This window comes from Ailuropoda melanoleuca, chromosome 8 (assembly GCF_002007445.2).
Source record: "Ailuropoda melanoleuca isolate Jingjing chromosome 8, ASM200744v2, whole genome shotgun sequence".
NCBI lineage: Eukaryota > Metazoa > Chordata > Mammalia > Carnivora > Ursidae > Ailuropoda > Ailuropoda melanoleuca.
This window is the reverse complement of record NC_048225.1, coordinates 61119078-61143803: the sequence shown is the minus strand read 5'-3', so window position 1 is coordinate 61143803 and position 24726 is coordinate 61119078. Positions and strand designations below refer to the sequence as shown.

The following is a 24726-nucleotide window of genomic DNA, read 5'->3' as shown; positions in this document are numbered from 1 at the left end:
AGGCAGAATTTGGGGTGATTTTTTTTCTTGCTCTTTAGATTTTTATATGTCACAGCTTCATAACAGAATTCAATGTTAGTTAAGGACTTGAACTCAGTATTCGGGCAGAGTTAGATTCAGAGGCCAGATCTGCTACTTTTTTCTGTGTGGTTTTGGCAAGTTCCTTAAGTTCTCTGACCTCAATTTCCTTATTAATAAATTGGGAACAATAATGATACTTCTCTCATAGAGTTGCAGTGTTTAATATAGTGCCTGGCAAATAGTTGAAATTATCATTACACAGTGTGTGTTTTTTGATTTTTGTTTTATAACAAGCATTTGAAAATTTTTACTTAAAAGTAAATTATTCTGGAAACTATAGAACACTTATGAAAGAAATTGGAGACACAAAGAAATGGAAAAACATTCCATACTCATGGATTGGAAGAACAAATATTGTTAAAATGTCTATACTTCCCAAAGCAGTCCACACACTCGATACGATTGCGATCAAAATAACGCCACCATTTTTCACAGAGTCAGAACAAACAGTCCTAAAATTTGTATGGAGCCAGAAAAGAACACGAATAGCTAAAGTAATGTTGAAAAAGAAAACCAAAGCTGGAGGTATCACAATCCCAGACTTCAAGCTGTATTACAGAGCTGTAATCATCCAGACAGCATGGTACTGGCACAGCAACAGACACATAGATCAATAGAACAGAATAGAGAACCCAGAAATGGACCCTCAACTCTTTGGGCAACTCATCTTTGACAAAGCAGGAAACAATATCCAATGGAAAAAAGACAGACTCTTCAACAAATGGTGTTGGGAAAATTGGACAGCCACATGCAGAAGAATGAAACGGGACCGCTTTCTTACACCATACACAAAAACAAATTCAAAATGGATGAAAGACCTAAATGTGAGACGGTAATTCCTCAAAATCCTGGAGGAGAACACAGGCAGCATCCACTCTGACCTCGGATGCACCAGCTTCTTACTTGACACGTCTCCAGAGGCAAGGAAACAGAAGCAAAAATGAACTATATTGGGACTTCATCAAGATAAAAAGCTTCTGCAGAGCAAAGGATACAACCAACAAAACTTAAAGGCAACCCACGGAATGGGAGAAGATATTTACAAATGACATCAGATAAAGGGCTGCTATTCAAAATCTATAAAGAACTTCTCAAACTCAACACTCAAAAACCAAATAATCCAGTTGTTAAATGGGCAGAAGACATGAACAGACATTTTTCCAAAGAAGACCTATTAATGGCTAACAGACACATGAAAAAATGCTCAACATCACTGAGCATCAGGGAAATCAACACCTCAATGAGATACCACCTCCCACTGGTCAGAATCTAAAAGTAACAACTCAGGAAACAACAGGTGTTGGTGAGGATGCAGAGAAAGGGAAACCCTCTTACACTGTTGGTGGGAATGCAAACTGGTGCAGCTGCTCTGGAAAACAGTATGGAGGTTCCTTAAAAAGTTAAAAATAGAGCTACCGTATGACTCAGCAATAGCACTACTGGATATTTGTCCAAAGAATACAAAAATGCTCATTCGAAGAGGCACACGCACCCCAAATTATGGGAAGAGCCAGATGTCTATCAACTGATGGATGGTTGAAGAAGATGTGGTGTAGGGACACCTGGGTGGCTCAGTCGGTTAAGTGTCTGCCTTCGGCTCAGGTCATGATTCCAGGGTCCTGGGACCGAGTCCCTCATTGGGCTCCTTGCTCAGCGGGGAGCCTGCTTCTCCCTCTGCTTGCTGCTCCCCTTACTTGTGCTATCTCTCTGACAAATAAATAAAATATTTTTTAAAAAGGGTATATATATATGTACAATAGAATATTACTCAGCCTTTTGCAACAACACGGATGGAACTGGAGTGTATTATGCTAAGTGAAATCAGTCAGAGAAAGATAAATATATGATTTCACTCATATGTGGAATTTAAGAACAAAACAGATGAACATAGGGGAAGGGAAGGAAAAGTAAAATAAAGACAGAGGGGGAGGCAAACCTTAAGAGACTCTTAACTATAGGGAACAAACTGAAGGTTGCTGGAGGGGAGGTAGGTGGGATGATGGGGTAATTGGGAGATTGGCATTTAGGAGGGCACTTGAGGTAATGAGCACTGGGTGTTACATGCAACTGATAAATCACTAAATTCTGCCCCTGAAACTAATACTACACTATGTGGGAACTAACCTGAATTTAAATAAAATATCGAAAGAAAGAAAAAACAAAAGCAAATTATTTGTGCATAATTTTTGATCCCCTTGACAAGTACTTCAGATGTATTTCTAGCCTAGCTTGCAGGTTTGTTTGGTAAGATCTGTTAAACAGTAAGAAAGGGAGAATGTCAGAAGTGACCGTGACCAAAGGGTTTTATTCAACTCTTTTCATCTCAGAAATGCAAAAAATTAATCCAGAGTGATGGCATCACTTGCCCAGGGTCATACCATGATTGCTTTGTTCTTATCTTTGTAACTGAACTTTTAAAGAATGCACTCCACCAGAGCCTGACCTATATGATGGGGAATAAATATACTTTATGTCTCTTTGTCTTACTCATTTTGTCCTTCCCAGCCCAGCAGATGTGCTGTGCGGGGTCACCACAACCCTCTCCAGTTGCATGTGATCCTGCTCACTGTGGTTATCTAATCCCGCTGACTGATTCCTTGTAGACCAAGAGGATGCTGGTGGAGAAGATGGGCCGAGAGGCGGTGGAACTAGGGCATGGGGAGGTGAACATCACAGGGGTGGAGGAGAACACCTTGATTGCCAGCCTTTGTGACCTCCTGGAGAGGATCTGGAGTCATGGGCTGCAAGTAAAGCAGGTAAGGAATGTCTAGACTCCTTGCTGAGCAAACTGTCTTTCTCTTTTCACTTACTAGCTTTCCCACACTCTTCCAGCTGGCTGCCTTTGAAAAATGGTGCATGCCATGTGTGAGGTGAGACTTGAAATAGCTAAACAAACAAATAAGTAATAAATGTGATCCAAATTATTTTCTTTAAATATATGCTAAATGAATCTCTTTGTGTTTGTTAGACATTTTTAGAGTAGCATCTTCCTTATTGTAAGTAGAGCTAGAGGCCAAACTGATAGACCCTTTTTGGCAGCTGGCCCTGGTCTGGAGATGGGACACGAAAGAGAGGACTTGGAGCTCATAAGTGTCAAATGTACTCTAAGGGCCCTTCACTAATTGTACATTCCCAGTGGGAAAAGGTCTGTCATTAACATTTCTTTTATATACAGATAGCTTAACTGTCTAAAGATTTGAGAAAGGACTGTAGGAAATTGAGTAGGTTTGATTTTTATTGCTTAATACCAGAGAATTTCCTTATTTCTAAATACTCTATTTTGACTAGCTAGTCAAGATGGACAACTTTTATGCATTTTTAAATTTGAAAAGAACTTGAAATCTTTTCAAAAGCAGTTTTGGGGCACCTGGTGGCACAGTCGGTTAAGCACCCAACTCGTGATTTCAGCTCAGGTCATGATTTCATGGGTCGTGTCCCATGAGATCTCATAGAGATTGAGCCCTACGATGGGCTCTGTGCTCAGCAGGGAATCTGCTTGAGATTCTCTCCCTCTGCCCCTCCCTCCACTTGTGTTCTCTCTCCAAAGTAAATAAATCTTTTTTTAAAAAAAGCAGTTTTAATATGGCTAAATTAGAAAACACATGTAAGTATCCAGCAAGTATTTGTTGAGGGCTGACACTGTGCCAGGCATTGTTGTTGAAGGCACTTGAGATAACTTAGTGAACAAAACAGACCAAGATCTCTGCCCTTCTGGAGTGCCATTGTCATGGGTATAGAGACAGTCTACCATATCTGACCTTCGAAACATTTTTTTGTGCATGGTGTACCCATATACCGTGGATATTTAAAAATCCAACCACAGTGAGATACTTTTTCTCATCCACTAGGGTAACTAAAATTAAAAAGACAGACAATAACAAGTTTAGTAAGGATCTAGAGAAATTAGAACCTTCACACATTGCTGATGGGAATGTAAAATGGTGTAGCCACTTGGGAGCATAGTCTGGGAGTTCCTCAGAATGTTAAACATAGTGTTACATGACACAGCGACTCCACTTCTAGCCATGTACTCAAGTTAAATGGAGACCTATGTCTGTATAAAAACATTTACACAAATGTTCATAGCAGCATTATTTCTAATAGGCCAGAAATAGAACAACCCAAATGTCCATCAGTTGATGAATAGATACAGTAAACGTGGTGTATCTGTACAATGGAATATAATTCAGCAGTAAAAGGAATGAGGGATGATACGTGTTTCAACATAGTAAGTGAAAGAAGCCAGTCACAAAAGATCACATATTGTATGATCCCATTTATATAAAATGTCCAGAGTAGGCAAATCCATAGACAGAAGGCAGATTAGGAGATGTCAGAAATGGGAGGGAAGGAGGAATAGGGTGTGACTGATAGTGGGTATGGGGTTTCTTTTTGGGTGATGACAATGCCCTAAAATTAGATAGTGGTGATGGTGGTACAACTCTGTGAACGTACTAAAAACCAGATTTTTTTTGTAACAGAAAATCGTATACTTTGTAAGTGTGAATTTTATGGTAATGTGAATTATATCTCAGTAAAACTTTTAAAAAATCTAGATGGGATCATATGTACATAATGTTTTATAACTTGGTTTTTTTTTTTTTTTTTACCTCATCATATTTTTTCCATGTCCTTAACTATTTAGGTGATATATAGTGTTTAAGAGCTCAGGCTATGAATCAGACCTGGCTTTGGTTCCTACTTAATAACTTTATAAAACTGATCAAGATACCTAGTTTTTCTAAGCTTCTTTCATCATATATATGGTGGACTTTTTGAAGTACCCACCTCCATAGGATTCCTGTGAGGATTTGCTAATATAGTTTAGGTGAAGCACTAAACTCAGAGCCTGGAATTTGGGAGGTGCTCTGTAAATGTTTGTGGTTATTACTCTTCTCAGATCTCAGTTTTAATTACTGTATCCATTGTATACATTTTCCATGTTTGAATCAATCCTTTATTACTAGTCATTTAGGTTACTGTGTCTGGTTTTTCAGTATTGTAAACAGCAGTATGGTTATAAATTTTTTAAAATGCTAAAAATTGGGTATCACATTCCTAAAATTTTGAGAATCCTGTAGTATAATAGCAATACTGTGGGCTTTGGAGTCAGAAAGACTGGGAATCCTAGCTCTGCTGGATAACTTCCAGTAATTTGTGATTTTTGAATCTCATTTTCGTTATCCATATTACTGGAATTAATCAAATCTACCTTTGAGGGTTATGATAATTAGATTAATAAAAATAAATACCTGGCATGTGTTAGGTATATAACATACGATGGCTATTTTGGAAGTCTCTACATGAAGAATTCCTGTTTCTTTCCTTTTCTGTATAACGAATGAGTAGAATAAACATACTCATTTTATCGTTTTCCTTTAAGTTGAGCGAGCCTGACACTTACAGTTGAGCTCTTTAGCTTTTTGGTAAAATCAATGCCCCCCAAAACTTTCTAATTTTTGGCATAACAATTTCTAGAGAGTTAGTGAGCCTCCTCCTGCATTTTAAGAAATAATACCATATCATCACATGTTCTAAACCTATCCTCTGAGGCTTTGCAGCCATATTCTGTAAAAATTCTCATAGCATGAGGAATGTTTTTAGAGCCCATTTGAGTCCCTTCTCAGTTTGGATAGATAGAGGCTACTTGTTTCTCCGCCCCCCCCCCAAAGATTTTGTTTATTTGACAGAGATAGAGACAGCCAGCGAGAGAGGGAACAGAAGCAGGCTCATAGCGGAGGAGCCTGATGTGGGGCTCGATCCCATAACGCCGGGATCACACCCTGAGCCGAAGGCAGACACTTAACGACTGAGCCACCCAGGCACCCCAGATAGAGGCTACTTGTCCCCCCCCCCAAAGATTTTATTTGACAGAGATAGAGACAGCCAGCGAGAGAGGGAACACAAGCAGGGGGAGTGGGAGAGGAAGAAGCAGGCTCCTAGAGGAGGAGCCTGATGTGGGGCTCGATCCCAGAACGCCGGTATCACGCCCTGAGCCGAAGGCAGACACTTAACGACTGAGCCACCCAGGCGCCCCAGATAGAGGCTACTTGTTTAGTGAGAAACTAATATAAAATAATGGGGACTTTTCATCCGAGGTCCCATTTTGTTCTGAATCGTGCGTTTGGAGCACTAAAAGTGAAGCGCTGCGTTGTCACCAGAGGGAAGCAAGGGTGCTTTTCGGCAGGGTGTTTATACCCTCAGGGGCACATACGTGGTCAGCTGCGGATTGACCGTGACTGTCTGTGTTGGGTTTCTACCACATGTCCTCCTTAGGCCTTCCCTCTGCTAGCGTGTGTGTAGAGCAGCTGTCTCCTGGTGAGACCTCCTTCGGTTACATTCCAGTCCACAGTTCCGTAACCTGGTTCCCTGGACGCCATTATGCAGATTATGCAGGATCCTGCACTCACCCACATTGTGACCAAACGCACGCCCAGAGAGTGATCTTACTGCTGCCTTCTGAGGGCACCTTACTGATCAGCCACCTATTTGATGTACGTAGAAAGTAGAGAGAACCCAAACAGCAGTTTCTGCTCTGGCTTCCTAAATTTTGTTATTAGCCATGACTGCCTGCGTACAGGGCTGTTTTCAGCAAGTCCTTATAAGAAGTTCTGTTATCCTCACAACTCTCTTTGGCTTTCAGTGACATTTTTTCAAGGAGATGGGCATCCTTCTCTTGTATATTCTAACAATAAGAAGTGAGGTTTGGTTTTTCATACTTGTTTTGTAACTGCTGCCCTTTGGGTAAGTGAAAATGGGTTGTTTCTTACCTCTGTATGACGTCCTCAGAGAATCTGGTGCAATCTATATCTTGCTAGCCCTGTATAATACCCCAAATGGGTAGTTAGGCTAAATTGAACCTTGCAGTCTCAATCAGTCTTTGTGTAAAAGAGGAAGAATAATTCATATCTCCTGAACTAGAAGGACCTCAGTGCCCTATCACTAAGCTTCAGCCCAGCCGCTGCTCTCTCATTCCCGCCTTTGCTTTCTCTCTGGTGAAATCACCATGAGCCAGGGCATCCTTCTGGCATGGCAGGCTAGCCTTTGGCTCTTCAGCAGCACTGCATGTGAGGGCTCTCTGGTGACTGGCTGTATTTAGTGTAGGTCACACCCACACAGGTCTGTTAAGGGAGGGTGCCTTCCTAGTCTTCCTAGATTCTGGGGACACAGTGACGGGTAAGTCAAAGTCCCTGCCCTTTCAGGAGCCTACTCTAACTGTTTTGGTAGAGGGGTGGACAGATTTCTGGAAGTTGACTTACTAAATCAAAGAGTGTGAATATGGGACACCTGGGTGGCTCAGTTGGTTAAAGAGTCTGCCTTCGCTCAGGTCATTATCCCAGGGTCCTGGGATGGAGCCCTGCATCGGACTCTTTGCTTGGCAGGGAACCTGCTTCTCCCTCTCCTGTTCCCCCTGCTTGTATGTTCTTTATCTCTCTATATCAAATAAATAAATAAATAAAATCTTTAAAAAAAAAAAAAGGAGGGGCGCCTGGGTAGCACAGTCGTTAAGCGTCTGCCTCCGGCTCAGGGCATGATCCCGGTGTTCCGGGATCGAGCCCCACATTGGGATCCTCTGCTGGGAGCCTGCTTCTTCCTCTCCCACTCCCCCTGCTGTGTTCCCTCTCTCGCTGGCTGGCTCTCTGTCACATAAATAAAAAAAATAAAATCTTTAAAAAAAAATTTAAAAAAATTTTTTTAAAAATTAAAAAAAAGAAAAAAATTTAAAAAGAGTGTGACTATTTTAAGCTCTTGTATTATCTTTCACATATATTGTATCAATACAGTAGGTAGCATATAGGAGTTGTAAGTCTCATTAATGTTGTTGAACATCGTTTTAAAAAAAGTATTTGGTTTTTCAATAAATAAAAAAGTCTTTTCTAGTTTCAACTTGCGTGTTTTTTTTTAAAAAAATAACATTATGATAATTGGGTTTTAAGCTGCTTAAGTCCTTTTTTTAAAAAAAAGTATTCATTTGAGAGAGAGAGATAGCAGAGTGAGAGAGAGCACGAGTGTGGGGGGTACGCAGAGAGAGAGGAAGAAGCAGACTTCCCACAGGGAGCCTGATGCAGGGCTCGATCTCAGGACCCTGGGATCATGACCTGAGCCAAAGGCAGACGCTGAACTGACTGAGCCACCCAGGCACCCCTTTCTCCTTTCTTTCTCTCTCTCTCTCTCTCTCTTTTTTTAGGTTGGTTAAATCTTATAGGGTATCCAAACATAAAGTGAGTTTATGTTAACAGCTTGCTGATCTATAGACGAGGGTTTTCTTCCATTCAAATGCTTGATTCCCGCCCCCCCCAAAATCTATCAAATGGATGGAAACAGGATAGATCCTCAGTATTCTCAAGGGACAAATCTTCAGACATTAAATCCTCACATTCATCCGAGGGCATAAAATTTTCTTTAGAATGTATAACTTCATAAATTAAATGATCTCTTCCAAGCAGTCTATATAGCATCATTATTGGGAGCGATGGTTCTGACATTAGATTCTGATCCCAACACTCTTTACTATCTGTGTGATCTTTTACAAGTTACTTAATCTTTCTGATGCTCAGTTTGCGCTTTTCTAAAGAGAATGAGGATAGTGGCTCCTGTGGGATTGTTGAGAGCATTAAATAAAGTACTGCACATAGTGCTTAGTTTGTGGCAAGTCCCAGGACAGGGTAGCTTCTGTTGTTATTACTATCACTTCTCCAAAATATAGAACTGAAGTCATTTATAAAATTATTATAATAAAACCTCCTACTAAAACAAGCATAATACCACATTTACATTGATCAGCTGTATGGAAGCGTATACCATGAATCTAAGATAGAGTTTTTATCACGTGACAAGGGCACTGTGTACTGCGGGATGACTAGAAAGAGGCGAAGCGGTGGCTGGGTGGCCACTCACCACCTAGGCAAATGGCTCCGTTCCAGCAGGCTTGCAAATGCTAATCAGATTTGTGCCTTGGTAAAATGACAAATTACTACATAGCTCAAATAGTTTAAACTGCAACTCCTTACATTTCCAAATGCTAAGGTTCTGTTATATTAACTATAGTTAAGAACCGGCCTACCCTCCTGCAGGCTGCTTCATTTTTACCTTTAATAGTAAATCCCCGTCTTAGTGACAGCTTATTCTTCTCAGCCTGCACTAAGGGCAATAATGCCTTTAAATGTTTTAGGAAATTCAGAAGCTGTCATAGAATCTTATAGACAAGATATTAGCTCCACTGTACAGAAGCCGTCATGCTCTATCCAAGCTGGCCTTTAACCACCTTAGAAGTTGATAGGTTGTTTGCTTTTTTCTCTCTTACCCACTGGTCCAGACTCTTTTTGGCCAAGTCCTGTTTGAAGTGGTGGACCATTTCTCTTTTTCTGTTCCTTTCCGTTCTTCTTTATATTTTAAAATTTTTCTTTATATAGGGTGATATATTTGTATACATTGCATCTGGGTGTACATCGAGACAAGGAAATAGTACAGATACTTTTGAGTAAAAGCCCATATCTGTATGCTAAAATTATCTGTGACTGTGTTCACTGGATGCTTTGGCCTCTGATATCTAAACTGATAGGTGTTTCTCCCTTGTGTTGGTTCCAGGGGAAATCAGCCTTGTGGTCCCACCTGTTACATTATCAGGAAAACCGGCAGAGAAAACTCACATCAGGAAGCCTCAGTACCTCAGGTAAGATGGTTTTTGCACCACTGGGGAGAACGGCCTCCATCCAGTTTCCCATCCCCCACTGGAGTGATCATCTGCAGTACACTGTTCTAGGTCATTGAAACCTTTGCTGTATAATGTTTCCTTTTTTAAATATCAAGCTACCCGGCTCTCTGAACCACAGAGTGTGCCAAAGCCATGTTGTTTGCTTTCATTATGCGTTTCTGTAACCACCCTTTTTAAACGTAAATTCTGTGCCCAACATGGGGCTTGAACTCATGACCCCAAGATTGAGAGTTGCATGCCCTCTTGACTGAGCCAGTCAGGCGTCCCTGTTTCTATACCTTTTGATGAGTGAGATAGAAGATTTATATCAGCAAGAGGACAGTCTTAGAATGAATTTAGGCTTTTAATGAATTTGTGTGGTACTGGTGTCCTATGTTTGAAGCAAGTTGTCTTGAGAGTTTTTTGTTTTATACCTCAGAGATGGGCATTGAGATGATCTGTCAGTTAAGAGAGCCTGTGTCCTACCTTGGAATTCCTCAGAGTCAGGGCCTGGTGTGAATGATCCCTTAACACTTCTTTTCTGTTTTGTTTTGTTTTTTTTTAAGATTTTATTTATTTATTTGTTAGGGAGAGAGCGGGCAAGCACAAGTAGGCAGAGTGGCAGGCCGAGGAAGAGGCAGGCTCTCTGCTGAGCGGAGAGCCCAGTGTGGGGCTCCATCCCAGGACCCTGGGATCATGACCTGAGCTGAAGGCAGACGCTTAACCAACTGAGCCACCCAGCCTCCCCTTGTTTTCCATTTCTAATTTAATAAAAATATCAGAGTTGGCAGGGACCCTCGGAGATAATCTAGTCCAGCCCCTTAATTTTATAAGAGGAGGAAACTGGGATCCAGAAAGGAGTTGAATTTATTCAAGATTGCATACTGCATTCATGGAAGAGGCCAGATTAGGAGCCAGGCCTCTCGTCTCCTGGTCTGGTGTTGCTTCTGCAGTGCCCCTTCCAGGACAGTCCCCCTCTTTTCTGTACTTCTTGGCAGCATCTCCCCTTTGCACCATCCTTCATTTTCCTCTCTCTGCCAAGAAGTTGTTTGCTCTTCTTGGATGTTCTTATCCTAATGGTGAAGATCAGTTCCCATGGAAGTAAAGACGTCAGCATAAACTCAATGTTTCTTTCCCCTTGAGCTAATTGACCTCAGCTGACACTGAATGTGGGGAGAATAGTTGGCTGAAAACCAGGTGTAAGAGCTCCCTAAGTAGCCTGATAAGGAGTTTTTTGGTCCACTTTCTGGACATTGGAACAAAAGTCTTCTCAGGAAGGCTATAGAAGAAAGTTACTGCTGAGGGATAAACTATAGCCAAAAATTCTCAACAGCTACATGACGAAGATACTAAGTTTTACGTATTGGACCAGACATAAGGATAATATATAGGCATACCTCAGAGACGTTGTGGGTTTGGTTCTAGACTACCACAAAAAATGGATATCACAATAAAGTGAGTCAGGTGAATTATTTGGTTTCCCATTGCATATAAAAGTTACATGTATACTGTAGTATAGTCTGTTAAATGTGCAATAACATTATGTCTAAAAACTGTTTATACCTTGATTAAAAAATACTTTATAGCTAAAAACTGCTAACCATCCGAGCTATCAGCAAGTATGGATCACAGATCACTATAACAAATACAGTAATAATGGGGGTACCTGGGTGGTCCGGTCAGTTAAGCGTCCAGTTCTTGGTTTCGGCTCAGGTTATTGTCTCATGGGTGGTGAGATGGAGCCCTGTGTCGGGCTCAGCGCCCAGCGCAGTCTGCTGGGACTTCCTTTCCCCCTGCCCCTCCCCTGCACATGAGCATGTGCTCATGTGCGCGCACACACTCTCTCTCTCAAATAAATCTTCTGAAAAAGCCAAATATAATGATCATAATGAAAAATTTTGAAATATTTTGAGAATCACCAAAATGTGACACAAAGACATGAAATGAGCAAATGCTGTTGGAAAAATGATGCCAGTTGACTTGCTTGGCCCAGAGTTGCAATAGACCTTCAGTTTGTAAGCAAATGCAGTATGTGAAGCGCAGTAAAGTGAAAGCGCAACAAAATGAGGTGCGCTTGTATTGTAGCCGGAGAGCCTGGGCGTTGGGGAACGTGTTCTGTGCGCATTCCCTTGGCTCTTTCGTAGCCCAGGTAGAGGCAAGAACAGGGCAGGAGTAGTAGCTCCAAATGGAAATACTGCGTCCATGGATGCCTGGTGAGAACATGCTGGATTAGGAGCCAGAAGGTTTGTGTTCCCTCTAGTCCTGGCTTTGACACTTGGTAACTAGGGCAAAGCATTTAACTTCTCTGAATTTTGGTTCCCTTCTCTGTGATACCTTCCTCCACTATCTAGTTGTTAGAGGGTTAAATGAGATAATATGTATAAAAGTACCACATCTGATACCTATTAAGTACTTAACAAATATTCATGAAACACAGGGTGTTACCAAGTATTCCCTGTACAAATTTGGGTAGTCAGCTCTTTGGATAGTCAGATCTCTCTTGGGACGTGACCAGCTTTTTTGTTCCAGGAATACTTCTTGATTCAGAACGGAGGAAGTCTGATGCCAGCTCAGTCATGTCTCCCCTGAGAATCTCCCTCATTCAGGATATGAGGTCAGTCTGGGTTCCTATATAATAAGCCACTAAAAGCCTGTTTTCAGTTGCTCCTTAGGAAGCTTCAGTAGCAGGGCGTCCGTGACCTGGGTTCTGCAGCATCTCCCTTAACCGGGCAGACCTCGTGTTTGGTCTTGTGCTTCAGGATGCAGTTGTAGAGCTGTACGGGCAGTTGAGGTCCCTGAAGCTTTTGGAGAATCATATCGAAGTACCACGGGGCTCCAGGGTTTGCCTGGGGTCTCGAGAGCTGTATTGTCACCCCTGCCGCCGCCTGCAAATTGTGGCGAGCCTATCTGCAAAGCCACATGGAAGCCCAGGATTTAGAGAACAAGAGATGGACTCTCACCAGGATGGGATAGGATTGTCTCACCAGGCCTGCTTGGCTTCACAGGGGGAGGTGTTAGTAGTGAGTTCCTCTTCTACCCCACTCCCCACCTCCTGTTTCCCATTCTCCCTTCAGGCACATCCAGAACATCGGGGAGATCAAGACTGATGTGGGAAAAGCCAGAGCATGGGTGCGACTCTCCATGGAAAAAAAATTACTTTCCAGACACCTGAAGCAGCTTCTCTCAGACCATGAGCTCACCAAGTAAGGCCATTCCACCTGGAGTAGACCCAGGCTCCCAGGAGTGGTGGGAGGGGGAGGATTCACTATGTCGTTTCTGCTGTATTCAGCTGATTCAAATTGCATGTGAAGATTTTGTAGCATTTCCTCTGCTCCGTCTTTAACTATAGAAGACAAATGCTGCTGTGTTTGTTCTTCTACCTTCTAAATCTGCACGATGGCTTTCTTAAAGAGGTAGTGAGACGGGTGGGGTCCTTATTGGGTACCTCAGAGTTTTGGGGCTCCCCTCTTACTGTACTTAGGTGGCTTGCATACCTCTTAGGCACAGGGCATTTTCTTGGTCTCTTTCCTGTCCTGGGGAAGAAAGGATTAGGGAATGAAAAGGAAACTTCTAAAATATTCCCTTATCTCTTTTGTTCTCTTCTGAGGGCTGGGCCGGCCCAAAATAACCCAGTCCTTGCTTTTCCTCTCTGGACCCTGTCTGAGTCTCCCTAGAGCTTAAAAGGGCTTCCGATGGCCCTCGTAGGCCCCCTCCCCCCACACTTTCCACCTAGAAAGAGAAAGATGAGAAATTCCATGGTTCTCACACTCCCAGGGGCCATTAAACCCATGGTTCCCTTCTCTGGATTTGATATTCTTTGTATTCTTTTTGTACCCTAGCTACCAGAAGAGGAGTGGGAAGGAGGACTGACCCCCTTCTCTGCCTCTCGGGCCACCACCTCTCTACTTTTCCTGTCTATGTTTGGCTCTTTCTTCATTGGCAAGCCTGTTGGGCATTTTTGTTTAGCATTTCCTTAGGCATCTTTTCATGGCGTCCTTTATTATTTGACTTTCCCAAGGATGATAAAACAGAGGAGTGGGCCTTGGGGAAATTTTGTGTAGCCAGTTGATTAAACCTGCAGAATCTGTTTTTATTCAAAGTAAAAATACAATGATTTAGATTGTTTATTGTGTATGTAAACCACAGCAAGAACTGGGTTTAAAACTTTGATAAGTTAGCTCATTTTGAGAGGTCGTGAAACAGCAATTCTTAAAGCGTTTAAATTTGATTTCCTATAGGGACAGAAGGGCTGAGGGATAAAATTTGGAGATTGGGAGAACAGCTAAAAGAACAAGTGAACATGTAAGCTTGGAGTTGGGAAGGGAAGTGTTTGCACACCAGATTCTAGGGGACAGTTGTGTGTGGTTGAAAAAAAATTTGCCATTGTAGCAGGATAGGGCAGGAGTGTTTCCTGCTGGCCAGTGTGGGTGTCACCAGCAGGAGGACAGGGAGGCGTCTGAAGGGTGGTCAAGCAGAAGAACTTTGTGAAGTCCGGAACAGTGGGTAGGTCTAGGGTGTGAATGCGCCCAAAGGCCCAGGCAACAGCAAACGGGACACAGACCTTGGTCAGGAGGCTCATTCTGGTTTCTTTAAACTGTAGCCCCATTAAAAGGAGATAAGCTCAGAATTTACTCAGTACTAGAAACTTTCCACCTTATATTCTGGCCCCAGTGCTACTCCAGTGAGTGGAAAATGAGTTTTGCTGCCACAGATTGCATTTTGGATGGGGTGTAAAGGAGAAAAAAGGGGCCCTTCATCAAACCTATTTATTCCTTCATTCTCCTCTCTCTTGTCTTTCTCTTCAGTCTGCCTAACGCTCGAGCCACATCATACCACTCACCCTTCTCAGGATGTCTTTAGTCCTTTCAGGGCCTAGTCAGAAGTTTTCTTTGCTAGAGTTTGTCTAGACACCTCAGAGACTTGGTTCATTCTTCCCCTGAGCGCCCATAGCATTTGTCACAGTATTTATTCAAACCTTCTCACCACTGATGGGCTGTATTGTCATTATCTAGTTGCTTGCTGCTTATTACAGTTTGCTTTCCTTGAGGGCATGAATGCGCATGTTGCCTAGCACCTAGTAGGTGTTCAGTGGGGCACGTGAAATGTGTGCATAGCTGCACAACCAGGAGGAGGTGGACAGCCTTGGAGAGTATATCTTGATAGAATGTTCCTGAGTCTCTGGTATTTCCAGGTAGCCTCCAAAACTGTTTGTAGCTTGGAGAGGGGGTAGGTCAAGGCAGGGTAAGGGGGGCTGTAGGGTCTAGGGGAAAAAGTTAGCTTCTAAGTAGTGAGCTCACGCTGTTTCTCCTTGACCTCCCTGCAGTGACTGATACTGCATAGTAGCCCCTCTACCTTGAAACTCACTTTGCATGGCTGCCATGGCCTTGTACCATCCTGTTCTCTTTCTCCCCCTACCCTTTCCAGGATGTTGGCTTCCACAGTCCTAAGTTCTCTGCGTGCACGCTTTTTCTCACTTAGTGATCTCACCCATTCTCATGACTTCTGTTACCCGTCGAGTGACTTTCACGTCTGAAGCTGTAGCTTTGACTTTTCTTCTGGCTTCTGTCCTGCATTTATTTCCATTCAGGTATCTTAACCTCCAGCTCAGAGAGAACGAAAGCAAGCTTCACAGAATTAACTCACCGTAACTACCTTTCTTGCGAATGTTTTGTCCTCCGCCTCCGCCTGCCGTCTTACCTAGTGCTGCTGCCTTGGCTTCACTTTTGAGCCCCTTTCACTTCTCCGATGCACTAAATTTAAATTTTCTGAAACCGGCCGTGGCTTTCCCTTACTTCTAGGGTACATTGCCGAAACCCATTACTTGTAGGGCAAGTGGCACTCTTAGCCTATTTAGGGCCTTCGTTCATTTGACTGTACCCAGCCTTTCAGCCTTATTGCTAACTGGTCGTCTCCCTGAGCCCCCAACTCCAGCCAAACTGGTTTCCATACCCTGGCCTCTTTCTTCGGCAACATCTGTCTAAGTTCATGCTGTCCTTTATGCCTCTCCTCATCTAGGACCATCGAAGCTCATGGCTCTTTAAATTCCCACAGAGAGCCTTTCGTTCAGCTACTCATTATGGGCGGTCTTATACCATGGCCTTTCCCTGATTTATTCACTTGGATTGTATTTGAGGATAGGTGTTCCCTCTCCAGCACCTGCACATAGTAGGCCCTGGTTGGTGAATTACTCTCTTGGGTGTACCTTATAGGTAAAACTTCACAGATTTACTGAATCCGTACCTCTTTGGCCACAGTGCTTGCAATCTTGGCAACCAGGACAGTACCTACTTTTTTGTTTCTCTGTGCTGAAGTCCTGTGCACTTGGCTCTTCATGTTCCCTCTGTGTGGGGAAGGTATCATTGCTGTCACAGAGGGTCTACGATGTCAGACAAAGGAGTTGGCCTTTGATGAGTAAGTGGGGGTGGCGATGGGGACGGAAGAAAGTTTGAAAAAAGGGGAAGGACATGATGTATGCAGCTTTTCCTTGCCTGTGACCTGGATCATTCCCTTTATTGCCTCAAGCTGTCCTGGGCTTACATTCACATTCAGAGTGGTGTTTTGACTCATGGGTCTTAGGTCTGCTGAGGGTCTGAGGCTAGCCCTGTTAATGATTGGTGATCACAGACCTCCTGCCATCGTTGCTCCCACACCACACACTGGGTGATGCCCCTAGCTAGGAGCCTGAGAGGGCCTGTGCCATCCCTGAGGGGTGACAGTTCCAGCCCTCAGTTCAGGAAAGGAGATCCCATGACTTCTGACACTGCATTGTAGTAACATCAATCCTTGGACACAGAGTTTGGTTTTGCTGTTCCTGCTATGGTTTCAGCCACTTTCCCTCTAGGCCTCTAGCTGGCTTTGTTCTTTTTTAGGTGACTCTAAAAAACTTGAAGCTTGATATCTTATTCTTCCCTTAGCGGTCTCCTTCCAGAACTGAGTAATTCTAGCCTCTTCCCCCTCCTTTTGGCTGGGGGACTGATGTATTGCCTCCTCTCCGACAGAAAGTTGTACAAGCGCTATGCCTTCCTGCGCTGTGGCGACGAGAAGGAGCAGTTCCTCTGTCACCTCCTCTCTTTCAATGCCGTCGATTACTTTTGCTTCACCAATGTCTTCACAACTATCCGTGAGTAGCCCTGTGCTCCCCACAAGCCTTCTCAATGCCGGTCTTCCAGAGCCTGCCTAAGGCTCGCTCACTGTCCCTTTTTAAAAAGAAGATGGTCACTTGTACTTTGAGTTTGCCTTTTGCTTCTGTAGGGGAGAGGTGCATTTGCCCTCCGTGGAGGTGGTTTTTTTCTCTGAAGCTTCTTATTCTTGTTCTGAACTGGGGAGCTCAGTCTTTTTGGCCATCATGTTGTCACTGTTGTCCTAGGCACTGCTCTGGGAGCCTAAGGCGATGAAGGTGGAGTGGACTTGGGTGGCGTGGTGAAGTTCACTGCCCTCTTTGCACACCTGTAAAGAAATCTCCCTTTTGTTTTGGGCTTAGAGAGTGATTCCGTATCCTAGAAGGTTTCAGACCAGCGCACAGGGAAAAACAACTCTTGCTGAAGTAACAGAGCTCGAGGTTGCAGTGGGAGATTTGGGTCCAGGCCCTGCTCTGCCCTAACTCTTTAGGTTTCTGTGAGCAGAGTTGACCCCTGCTGTGGGCCTGTCTCCGTTTGCAGAGTGAGGAAGGAGGGTTTGGTACGGTCTACAGAAGGCTTTCGGAGCCTCATCTTCCTTTGGTACCAGGATGCTCTCTTCCTTAGGGTTAGTCTCTGAATTTGCCCCACGGCTGGTTGTCTGGCCGGTGACTCAGCAGCCTCAGCAGCGTGGACTCTTGTTTCTGTGTGGCACCCGTCTTCCCTCTCAGAGATGAGGGTCGTAGGCTGCAGGAGGGGCAGTGCTGGACTGGAACTTAGGAGACCGGGGGAAATTATTTCCCTCTCAGTGCCTCAGAAAAGGCATTGTAGGACCTCTCTGGAGATGGTTATTAGAGTTCACAAGACGATAGATTGAAAAGTGCTCTGAAAAGCAATTCAGTACAAACGTGGAGTTGGTGGTATTATTTAAGGAACAAATTCACTTAGCCTCCGAGCCTGCAGATGGGCTTGGATCTTTGATGGTTGGGTGGTAACCCTGAGAGGAGTGAGACTGAGGGTAGGATTGGCTAATATTCTAAGCTAGCCAGAGACTGGGTCCTGCTGGGGCCGGTACAGCGGGACTGCAATCATGCCAGCACTCCTGGGCAGGCAGGTCAGGGCCCTTTCAGGTATGGGAGGGATTCCTGATCCTCCTCAATGCCTTTGTGGCTTCCCCCACACAGTGATCCCGTACCATATCCTGATTGTACCGAGCAAGAAGCTGGGGGGCTCCATGTTCACCGCCAACCCATGGATCTGCATTTCGGGAGAACTGGGTGAGACACAGACCCTGCAGATTCCCAGGAACGTGTTAGAGATGACCTTCGAGGTATGTGACCCCAGGCTCTTTGGCGGTCTGAGTTTGCAACAGCTGCTTATGGGAGCTTTCTGCAGGGTTTTATGGTGGTCTTCTCTTAGAGCATTAGCGCAGTTGACGTGTCCTGAGATGCTCAGAGGCCGGAGTCAAGGGTTGACCCAAGAATGGGGGAGCCTGCCCTGTCTAAGCAGTCTCTGGCTTGAAGGCACTTATCTATCTGGACTTGCATAACTCCCTGCCGTGGCATGTTGAGAAATCCCCAAGAATTCTTTCAGTTGCCAAGCCCAAGTGTTCACAGAAACCTCTGAATCTCAGACTGCCGTCCCACTTCCAGACCCTTCTGCTTGTAGGCTCTATTCTTCCTTCAGATAGTAGCATCTTCTTTCTCAATCATTGCCCCGTCATGAGGGTGCATACCACCAGTGTTGGTGGTAGGCAGAGCCATGAGTTCTTCCCTATAGATACTAAGGGGCCAGGTTGCAGGCAGCCAGTCAGATCTGTGCCTCTGAGTAGTGCCTCTGTGTTCTCTTCTTTTCTTGACCTACCTGCCTTCTTTATTTGGCTGTTCTTTCACAGTGCCAGAACTTGGGAAAGCTCACTACGGTACAGATAGGCCATGATAACTCTGGGCTGTATGCCAAATGGCTGGTGGAGTACGTGATGGTCAGGAATGAGATCACAGGACATACCTACAAGTAAGTGTTCCCTCAGCTATGCCCTCAGATAGTGGGGCAAGGTAGACCAAGGGCCGGGTTTGATGCCTGGATATGTGGAGTTCTCAAGGAGACCCTTTAGGTCATGGTAGACTAAGGTGCTTCCTATTTGGCTCTGCCTCACGCACCTGAAAAGAAATAGGAGGAGGGTTTTCCAAGCTAAGACGTATGACGTTGCTGTACACGGGTTCCAAGCCACCTGTCCTTCGTTCGGGTGGCTTCCCTGATGATGCACGGTGGGGTGGGTGAGCAGGGCCTTGAGGGATCCCCAGCCGGGTTTCAGAGCCTGTCTCCAGGGATTGGCTTTTTGATGGCTTCTGCTGAGCAACAAGGGGAAGGACACTGGAGGAGCCGGCAGCTCTGACAGACCACTGCTTGACCTTTAGGTTCCCATGTGGTCGGTGGTTGGGGAAGGGCATAGATGACGGGAGCCTGGAGCGGGTCCTGGTTGGCGAGTTGCTCACGTGCCAGCCTGAGGTGGACGAGAGGCCGTGCCGGACCCCGCCCCTGCAGCAGTCCCCCAGCGTCATCCGGAGGCTTGTTACCATCTCACCCAACAACAAGCCCAGTAAGTGGGAGGAGGGACTGGGCCCTGATGCCACCCAGGTGGGGAATGTGGGCAGATGTCTGGGAACCCTGTTGTGGGAGTCCAGACCCAGCCTACGCAGCTGCCTCAGGAACCACTTCTGCCAACAAAGCAGCCTCAGGTATTCGTCACCCTCCTCTCATGAATCAGTGAGTGTGTGTGTGTGTGTGTGTGTGTGTGTGTGTGTGTGTGTGTGTGTGTCGGGGTTGAAGGGGGGTGTCACACTCCTCAGAGGCCTGGAAGGAGAGGGGAGAGGTCGTGCAGCCTGGCCTAGGTCCTTTGTACTATTTATATATGATTCTGGAGAGGAGAAGGGTCTGCCTTCTGGCCTTGTCCTTCCTTGTTCCTGGGCCTCACAGCCAAGTCTTGGCCCATTTTTGGTTGCCAGAAGTTCCAGGGTAAAATGGAAAATAAACTTAACCAGCCTCTCTTAGAGATGGAACTCTGAACTCTGAGGTGTTAGCTTTTGCTTTTTCCCCAAGATTTTAGGAAGGGCAGGCTCAGCAAGGTTGGATGGGTAAGAGCTGCTCTTCCTGGGGTCCAGGCTGTCCTGCCTCTCCCATGAGCCCTTCCTGTGTTCTCTGAGATTGGTTAGGGACGGCTACTTGATTTTTATCAGAGCTGAACACCGGGCAGATCCAGGAGTCCATCGGGGAGGCAGTCAATGGCATCGTGAAGCACTTCCATAAGCCCGAGAAAGAGGTGAGCCTTCCTTCCCTCCAACCCAGGGCTTTATATTGATTGAGAGAGAATAGTCTTTTTCCAGGCCCATGTACTGCGAACAGCCCAGAGTCTCTCGAGTGCATGCCTCAGTTTGACACTGAGCAGATTCCTTCCTTAGGGGCCTCTGCCTTGGGTTACCCTGGTTTCCTTTCACACTAATGACCCAGCAGAGTCCCTGGGCCCCTAAGGAACAGTGTACATTCCTTTCCTCTTCTGGATTTTTCTGGGTCTCCCTGAACAATGGTCACTCTGGCTTTGTCCCTCTCGTGGGGACCCAGATCCATCGTCTGTTCAGCAGCTGGGCCCTGGCAGCTGCTCTTTGCCCCTCACCGTGCCGGGCACTAGGGGAGATGGACAGGGTCCCAGCCAGGCTTTTGCTGCCCTCCCAGCTGTGGACTACGGGTTGGGGGAAGCAGTAGTGGAAGGCAACTTGGCTGAGGCAAGCCTGGCATTCTCTTATTTCTTTACGTAGCGAGGCAGTCTGACGCTGTTGCTCTGTGGAGAATGTGGCCTAGTCTCGGCCCTGGAACAGGCTTTCCAGCATGGATTTAAATCCCCCCGGCTCTTCAAGAATGTCTTCATTTGGGATTTCCTGGGTGAGTTGAGCCAGGGTGTGAGGGTGGGAAAACCATACAGAGACATGGGGACTCACCGACACAATGTGGGTGCTGACCACTGGGGTCTGCGGTGCAGAAGCCAAACCGGGTGACTCTCAAATGAGATCTGTTTCTGTTTGCTCTGGCTTTTCTTAAAGGCTTAGAAACAAGTCCTCACACTTTTTCCTTGTAGATCCAAAAGGCCAGTTGATAGTATTTGGAGCCCCACCCCTGTGATGTACTCATTTAAAGAATTTTCATGCAAGAACCTTTTACCTCAACAGTGTTTTTCTTTCTTCTTCTTCTTTTTTTAATCTTCAGACTACGGAAAGAACCCTCTTTATATCAAGGACCACATAGAGAAATGTAAAACATAAGAATAGGGACCTTATATTTTGAAATGTGATCAGTGATGTCAGAACATTCATGTTACATTAAGTTACCTGCATCAACATGGAGAGAGCCATGGCTAGTGACCTGTAGGACAGTTAGGGATAGGTTGGTTTTGAGAGCCTTTGTCACTGGCAGGCTTTTCTACTCTTCACAGAAAAAGCACAAACCTATTATGAGACTTTGGAGCAGACCGAACTTGTCCCCGAGGAAAACTGGCATACAAGGGCCCGGAACTTCTGCCGATTTGTCACTGCAATCAATAATACTCCCCGGAACATAGGCAAGGACGGCAAGTTTCAGATGCTGGTGTGCTTGGGAGCCAGGTACTGCAACCTGATGGCCGAGTGCACAGCACCCAGCCTTGGAGGTGGTGCTGGGGGCCTAGCGTGGTGCAGGGGGTGGGAGTGGCTAATGACCAGATGCCCCTGGGGAGGTGACGCCTTGGAGGCCCTTAATTTCCATGTACAAAGCATGTGTGTGGGGATATGGAGGGGTGGGGATGAGGGTGTGTGTAACTGGGTGGAGGCCCATTTTGATGGGAGGGAATAAAGCCAGCCCACTGGTGAAATCTGAAGCAGAGTATATCTAGTCATGCCTTCAACAAACATTTGAATGAGCCGGGCGTTATGGAAGGCAGGGGGATGAGCTGAGTAAAACATGGCCCCTACCATTTGAAAGTTTCCTTGTCCTAATTAAATACGGTATAAGGCAGAAGGTTGTGCGAGCGCAAAAGGAAGCGTGTATTCATAAGTACACTGAAGCTGTGGAGCAGAGAGGTCAGAGAAGGGGGGAGGTGGTACCTGAGGTGAGCCTTAATGGACGGGTAGAGGTGGGGGGAGTCTGAAGCAGATGGAACTAGCAGAGGTCTTAAAGGAAGCAAAGGATGTGCGGTTAGGAAATAAGTTAACGTGGGAAGGACAGTCGTAGGAAACAGTTGAAGAAGGGTAGGGGCCTCGGGGAGCTGGGGCAGAGAATCCTTCCAGACCTGTTTAATCAGGGGACTGAAATGATATGAATTTGATACCACGGTTGGTATATATCAGTGGGCAGGACGGTTAGGGGCTATTCCCATGGGTCAGGTGAGAGCGTGAAGGCCAAATCAACTTAAGGCAGTAGTTCATTTGGGCCAAGGAAGGGAGGAAGTTGGCATAATAGTTAAAAACAGACTCTGGAACCAGCTTGACTAGGTTCGTATTGTCAGCCACTTACTAGCCGTATGAACTTGGACAAGCTACTTAATCTCTGTCTCCCTCAATTTCTTCATCTATAAAGTAGAGCTCCTAATAGCACCGACAGCACCTACCTCATATCATAGGGTTGTTAGGAAGGTTAAATCTCTTAAGACAGTGTCTGGCACATGCCAAGTGCTATGTGGGTGTGAGCTCTTAGGATTATTCCTGGCGGTGATAGCTCCGTGGAGGAGTGATGCTCTGGCTGTTGAGATGGGAGAGGTGGTGCTGACGGGACCTGATGTCTGGTTGGTGGTGGGCTGGTCTAGGGAGGTGGGGTGGGCAGGGGAGGAGTTGTGGACCTGGTGGCAGGTAACTGGGTCAATCTGGGTCAGGTTGGGTTGGTGTCCCTGGGGCTGAGTAGTCCCTAGTAGGAGCCTTTTAAAGCCATGTAAGGCCTCTTAGCCTAGCACTATTAGGGGAGGGAGAGGGGGCTGGGGAAGCTATCCACTTCTCCAGCCTCAGACTTTGTTCAAGCAGTGATGGAGCAAGTTTCCCCCTTGGCCTTGTACTAACTGTCTCCCTTCGCCTTCCCTTCTGATCCGTGCGGACTGACCCTTCCCTGCCAGAGATCACCTCCTACACCATTGGATTGCGCTGCTGGCTGACTGCCCCATCACCGCACACATGTACGAGGACATAGCGCTGATCAAAGACCACACACTCGTCAATTCCTTGATCCGCGTGCTGCAGACTTTGCAGGAGTTCAACATCACCCTGGAGACGTCCCTCGTCAAGGGCATCGACATCTGACCTCCCAGCACCAGCTAGCGGCAGGACCGAGAGAGACTCACCCTGCAGCGCTGACCCTTCTCCCAAGGGGATTTAAGCAAGTTGTGCAGGAGACAGAGAGGAGATGTACACTCACTGTAAAAAGAAAAGTAGAGGATTTTTGGAATAAATAATCTATTTTAGAGTTTATTTGCTGATTTGCTTTTTACACACTTTCATGTGAAAGAGTGATAGGGAGAGGGAGACGAGGTTGGCGCCGCTTATTTTGAAGCTGGTGCCCTCCCTCGCCATGGCCGCGTGCTGGGAGCCTGCGGCCTCCCCGGACCGAGCCTGCGGCGCGGGCGGGGCCGTTCTCCTTCCTCACCCGCGCCTGGTCATGAGGCCATTCCACGTTGTTTTTAAACTAATGTTTTCTATATTAACATTGTTATGGATATTTGGCTTTCACGGGCCACACACAGGTGTGCTGAGCGGGAAGCCCCAAGCTCCAATCAAAGGGATTTTTCGTAGTGCCTCTGCGAGCACTGATGAGTCAGTCCCACATCTTTTCTTTTTCTGTCAGTATTATTTGGAACGGAGACATGCCGGGGTGCACCATCGTGCAGAAGATCACGTTTCCTCTTGGCACACAGCTGCACAGAAGTGAACATAAGCATGTTTTAACAGGTTTTCTTTTTCTTTTTTTTCCTCTTATTTATTTAACCCTCCATTGTGTGTTTTAAATCTTTTCTTTTTTCTTTTTTTTAAGGAAGGAAAAAGCTTGTCACAGTCTAACTGGCTATGTTATTATTGTTAAATTTATGTTGTTTTGCAACCTAGAAACCAGCTACAGTATGGCCCACTTAATAAAACACCTGAAACAAAACCGCCTGGATCCCTGACTTTTGTGGGGGTTTCTGAGCAGTGGGTGGGGCTATGGTTTGGTCCATGTGGGAGGAGGAGTGTGAGAGGGTGTAGCATTGCCTTGACTCCTCCCTCAACTGCCCAGGGTGCCCCCCTCAGGGCCTGGCATCTCCTGGGTCCTTCCTGCTGTAGCACCAGGAGCTTTCATAGTTCTTAACTCAAATGGCTGTTTGAGAGGGATGCAGATGAGGGTTATTTTCCCACTCCACAGAAGAGGAGGCTGAGGCACAGAGGGGAAGGGATCTGGTCAAGGTTGCAAAGGTTGTCAGTTGACCGAGGCAAGATAGGCTATTTCTTGAAGGGTAAGGAAGACCAGGTGTGGGAACATAAGGTACATGAGAACCTATCTGCCCTCGGGAAAAAGAAAGCTTTTTCTCTAGAGAAACATTTGTTTTTCCCAGGATGGTAGATAGTAGAGCTTTATGAGGTCCTGGGAACCAGGTTCCTTCAGTTTTATTCTTTAACCAAGCTGCTTTTGCAGAAAGTTCCAGAAGTGTGGCTTGGTCAGGTAGAGGGCCTCAAACCAATTAATGTTCTCTTTTATGCTTCCCTGATTTTGCCTGTACGTTCTCTCTGCCTGGTTGGAATGCCTCCCCTGGTGCCTACCCCCTGTTCATTGTTGAAGATCACTTTAGGAGTCACC

The 24726-nt window shown here is 45.6% G+C and overlaps 1 protein-coding gene across 3 annotated transcripts in view; it reads left to right on the top strand.

Moving 5' to 3' along the window:
* Positions 1 to 24045, top strand: part of DENND5A (DENN domain containing 5A) — a 105472-nt gene extending 81427 nt beyond the window's left edge. Inside the window, exons 12-23 of one of the 3 annotated variants that reach the window (XM_034666539.1) lie at positions 2685 to 2837; positions 9670 to 9754; positions 12305 to 12389; positions 12850 to 12978; positions 16774 to 16895; positions 18075 to 18220; positions 18785 to 18903; positions 19308 to 19489; positions 20127 to 20209; positions 20703 to 20826; positions 21374 to 21508; positions 23018 to 24045. In XM_034666539.1, coding sequence (XP_034522430.1) covers positions 2685 to 2837; positions 9670 to 9754; positions 12305 to 12389; positions 12850 to 12978; positions 16774 to 16895; positions 18075 to 18220; positions 18785 to 18903; positions 19308 to 19489; positions 20127 to 20209; positions 20703 to 20826; positions 21374 to 21508; positions 23018 to 23091 — 1437 coding nt within the window. In that variant the 3' untranslated portion in view covers positions 23092 to 24045. Of the gene's footprint in view, positions 1 to 2684; positions 2838 to 9669; positions 9755 to 12304; positions 12390 to 12849; positions 12979 to 16773; positions 16896 to 18074; positions 18221 to 18784; positions 18904 to 19307; positions 19490 to 20126; positions 20210 to 20702; positions 20827 to 21373; positions 21543 to 22998 lie in introns of all 3 variants that reach the window. The other 2 variants (XM_011220930.3, XM_034666538.1) reach the window with 2 other exon arrangements.
* Positions 24046 to 24726: the final 681 nt, after the last annotated feature.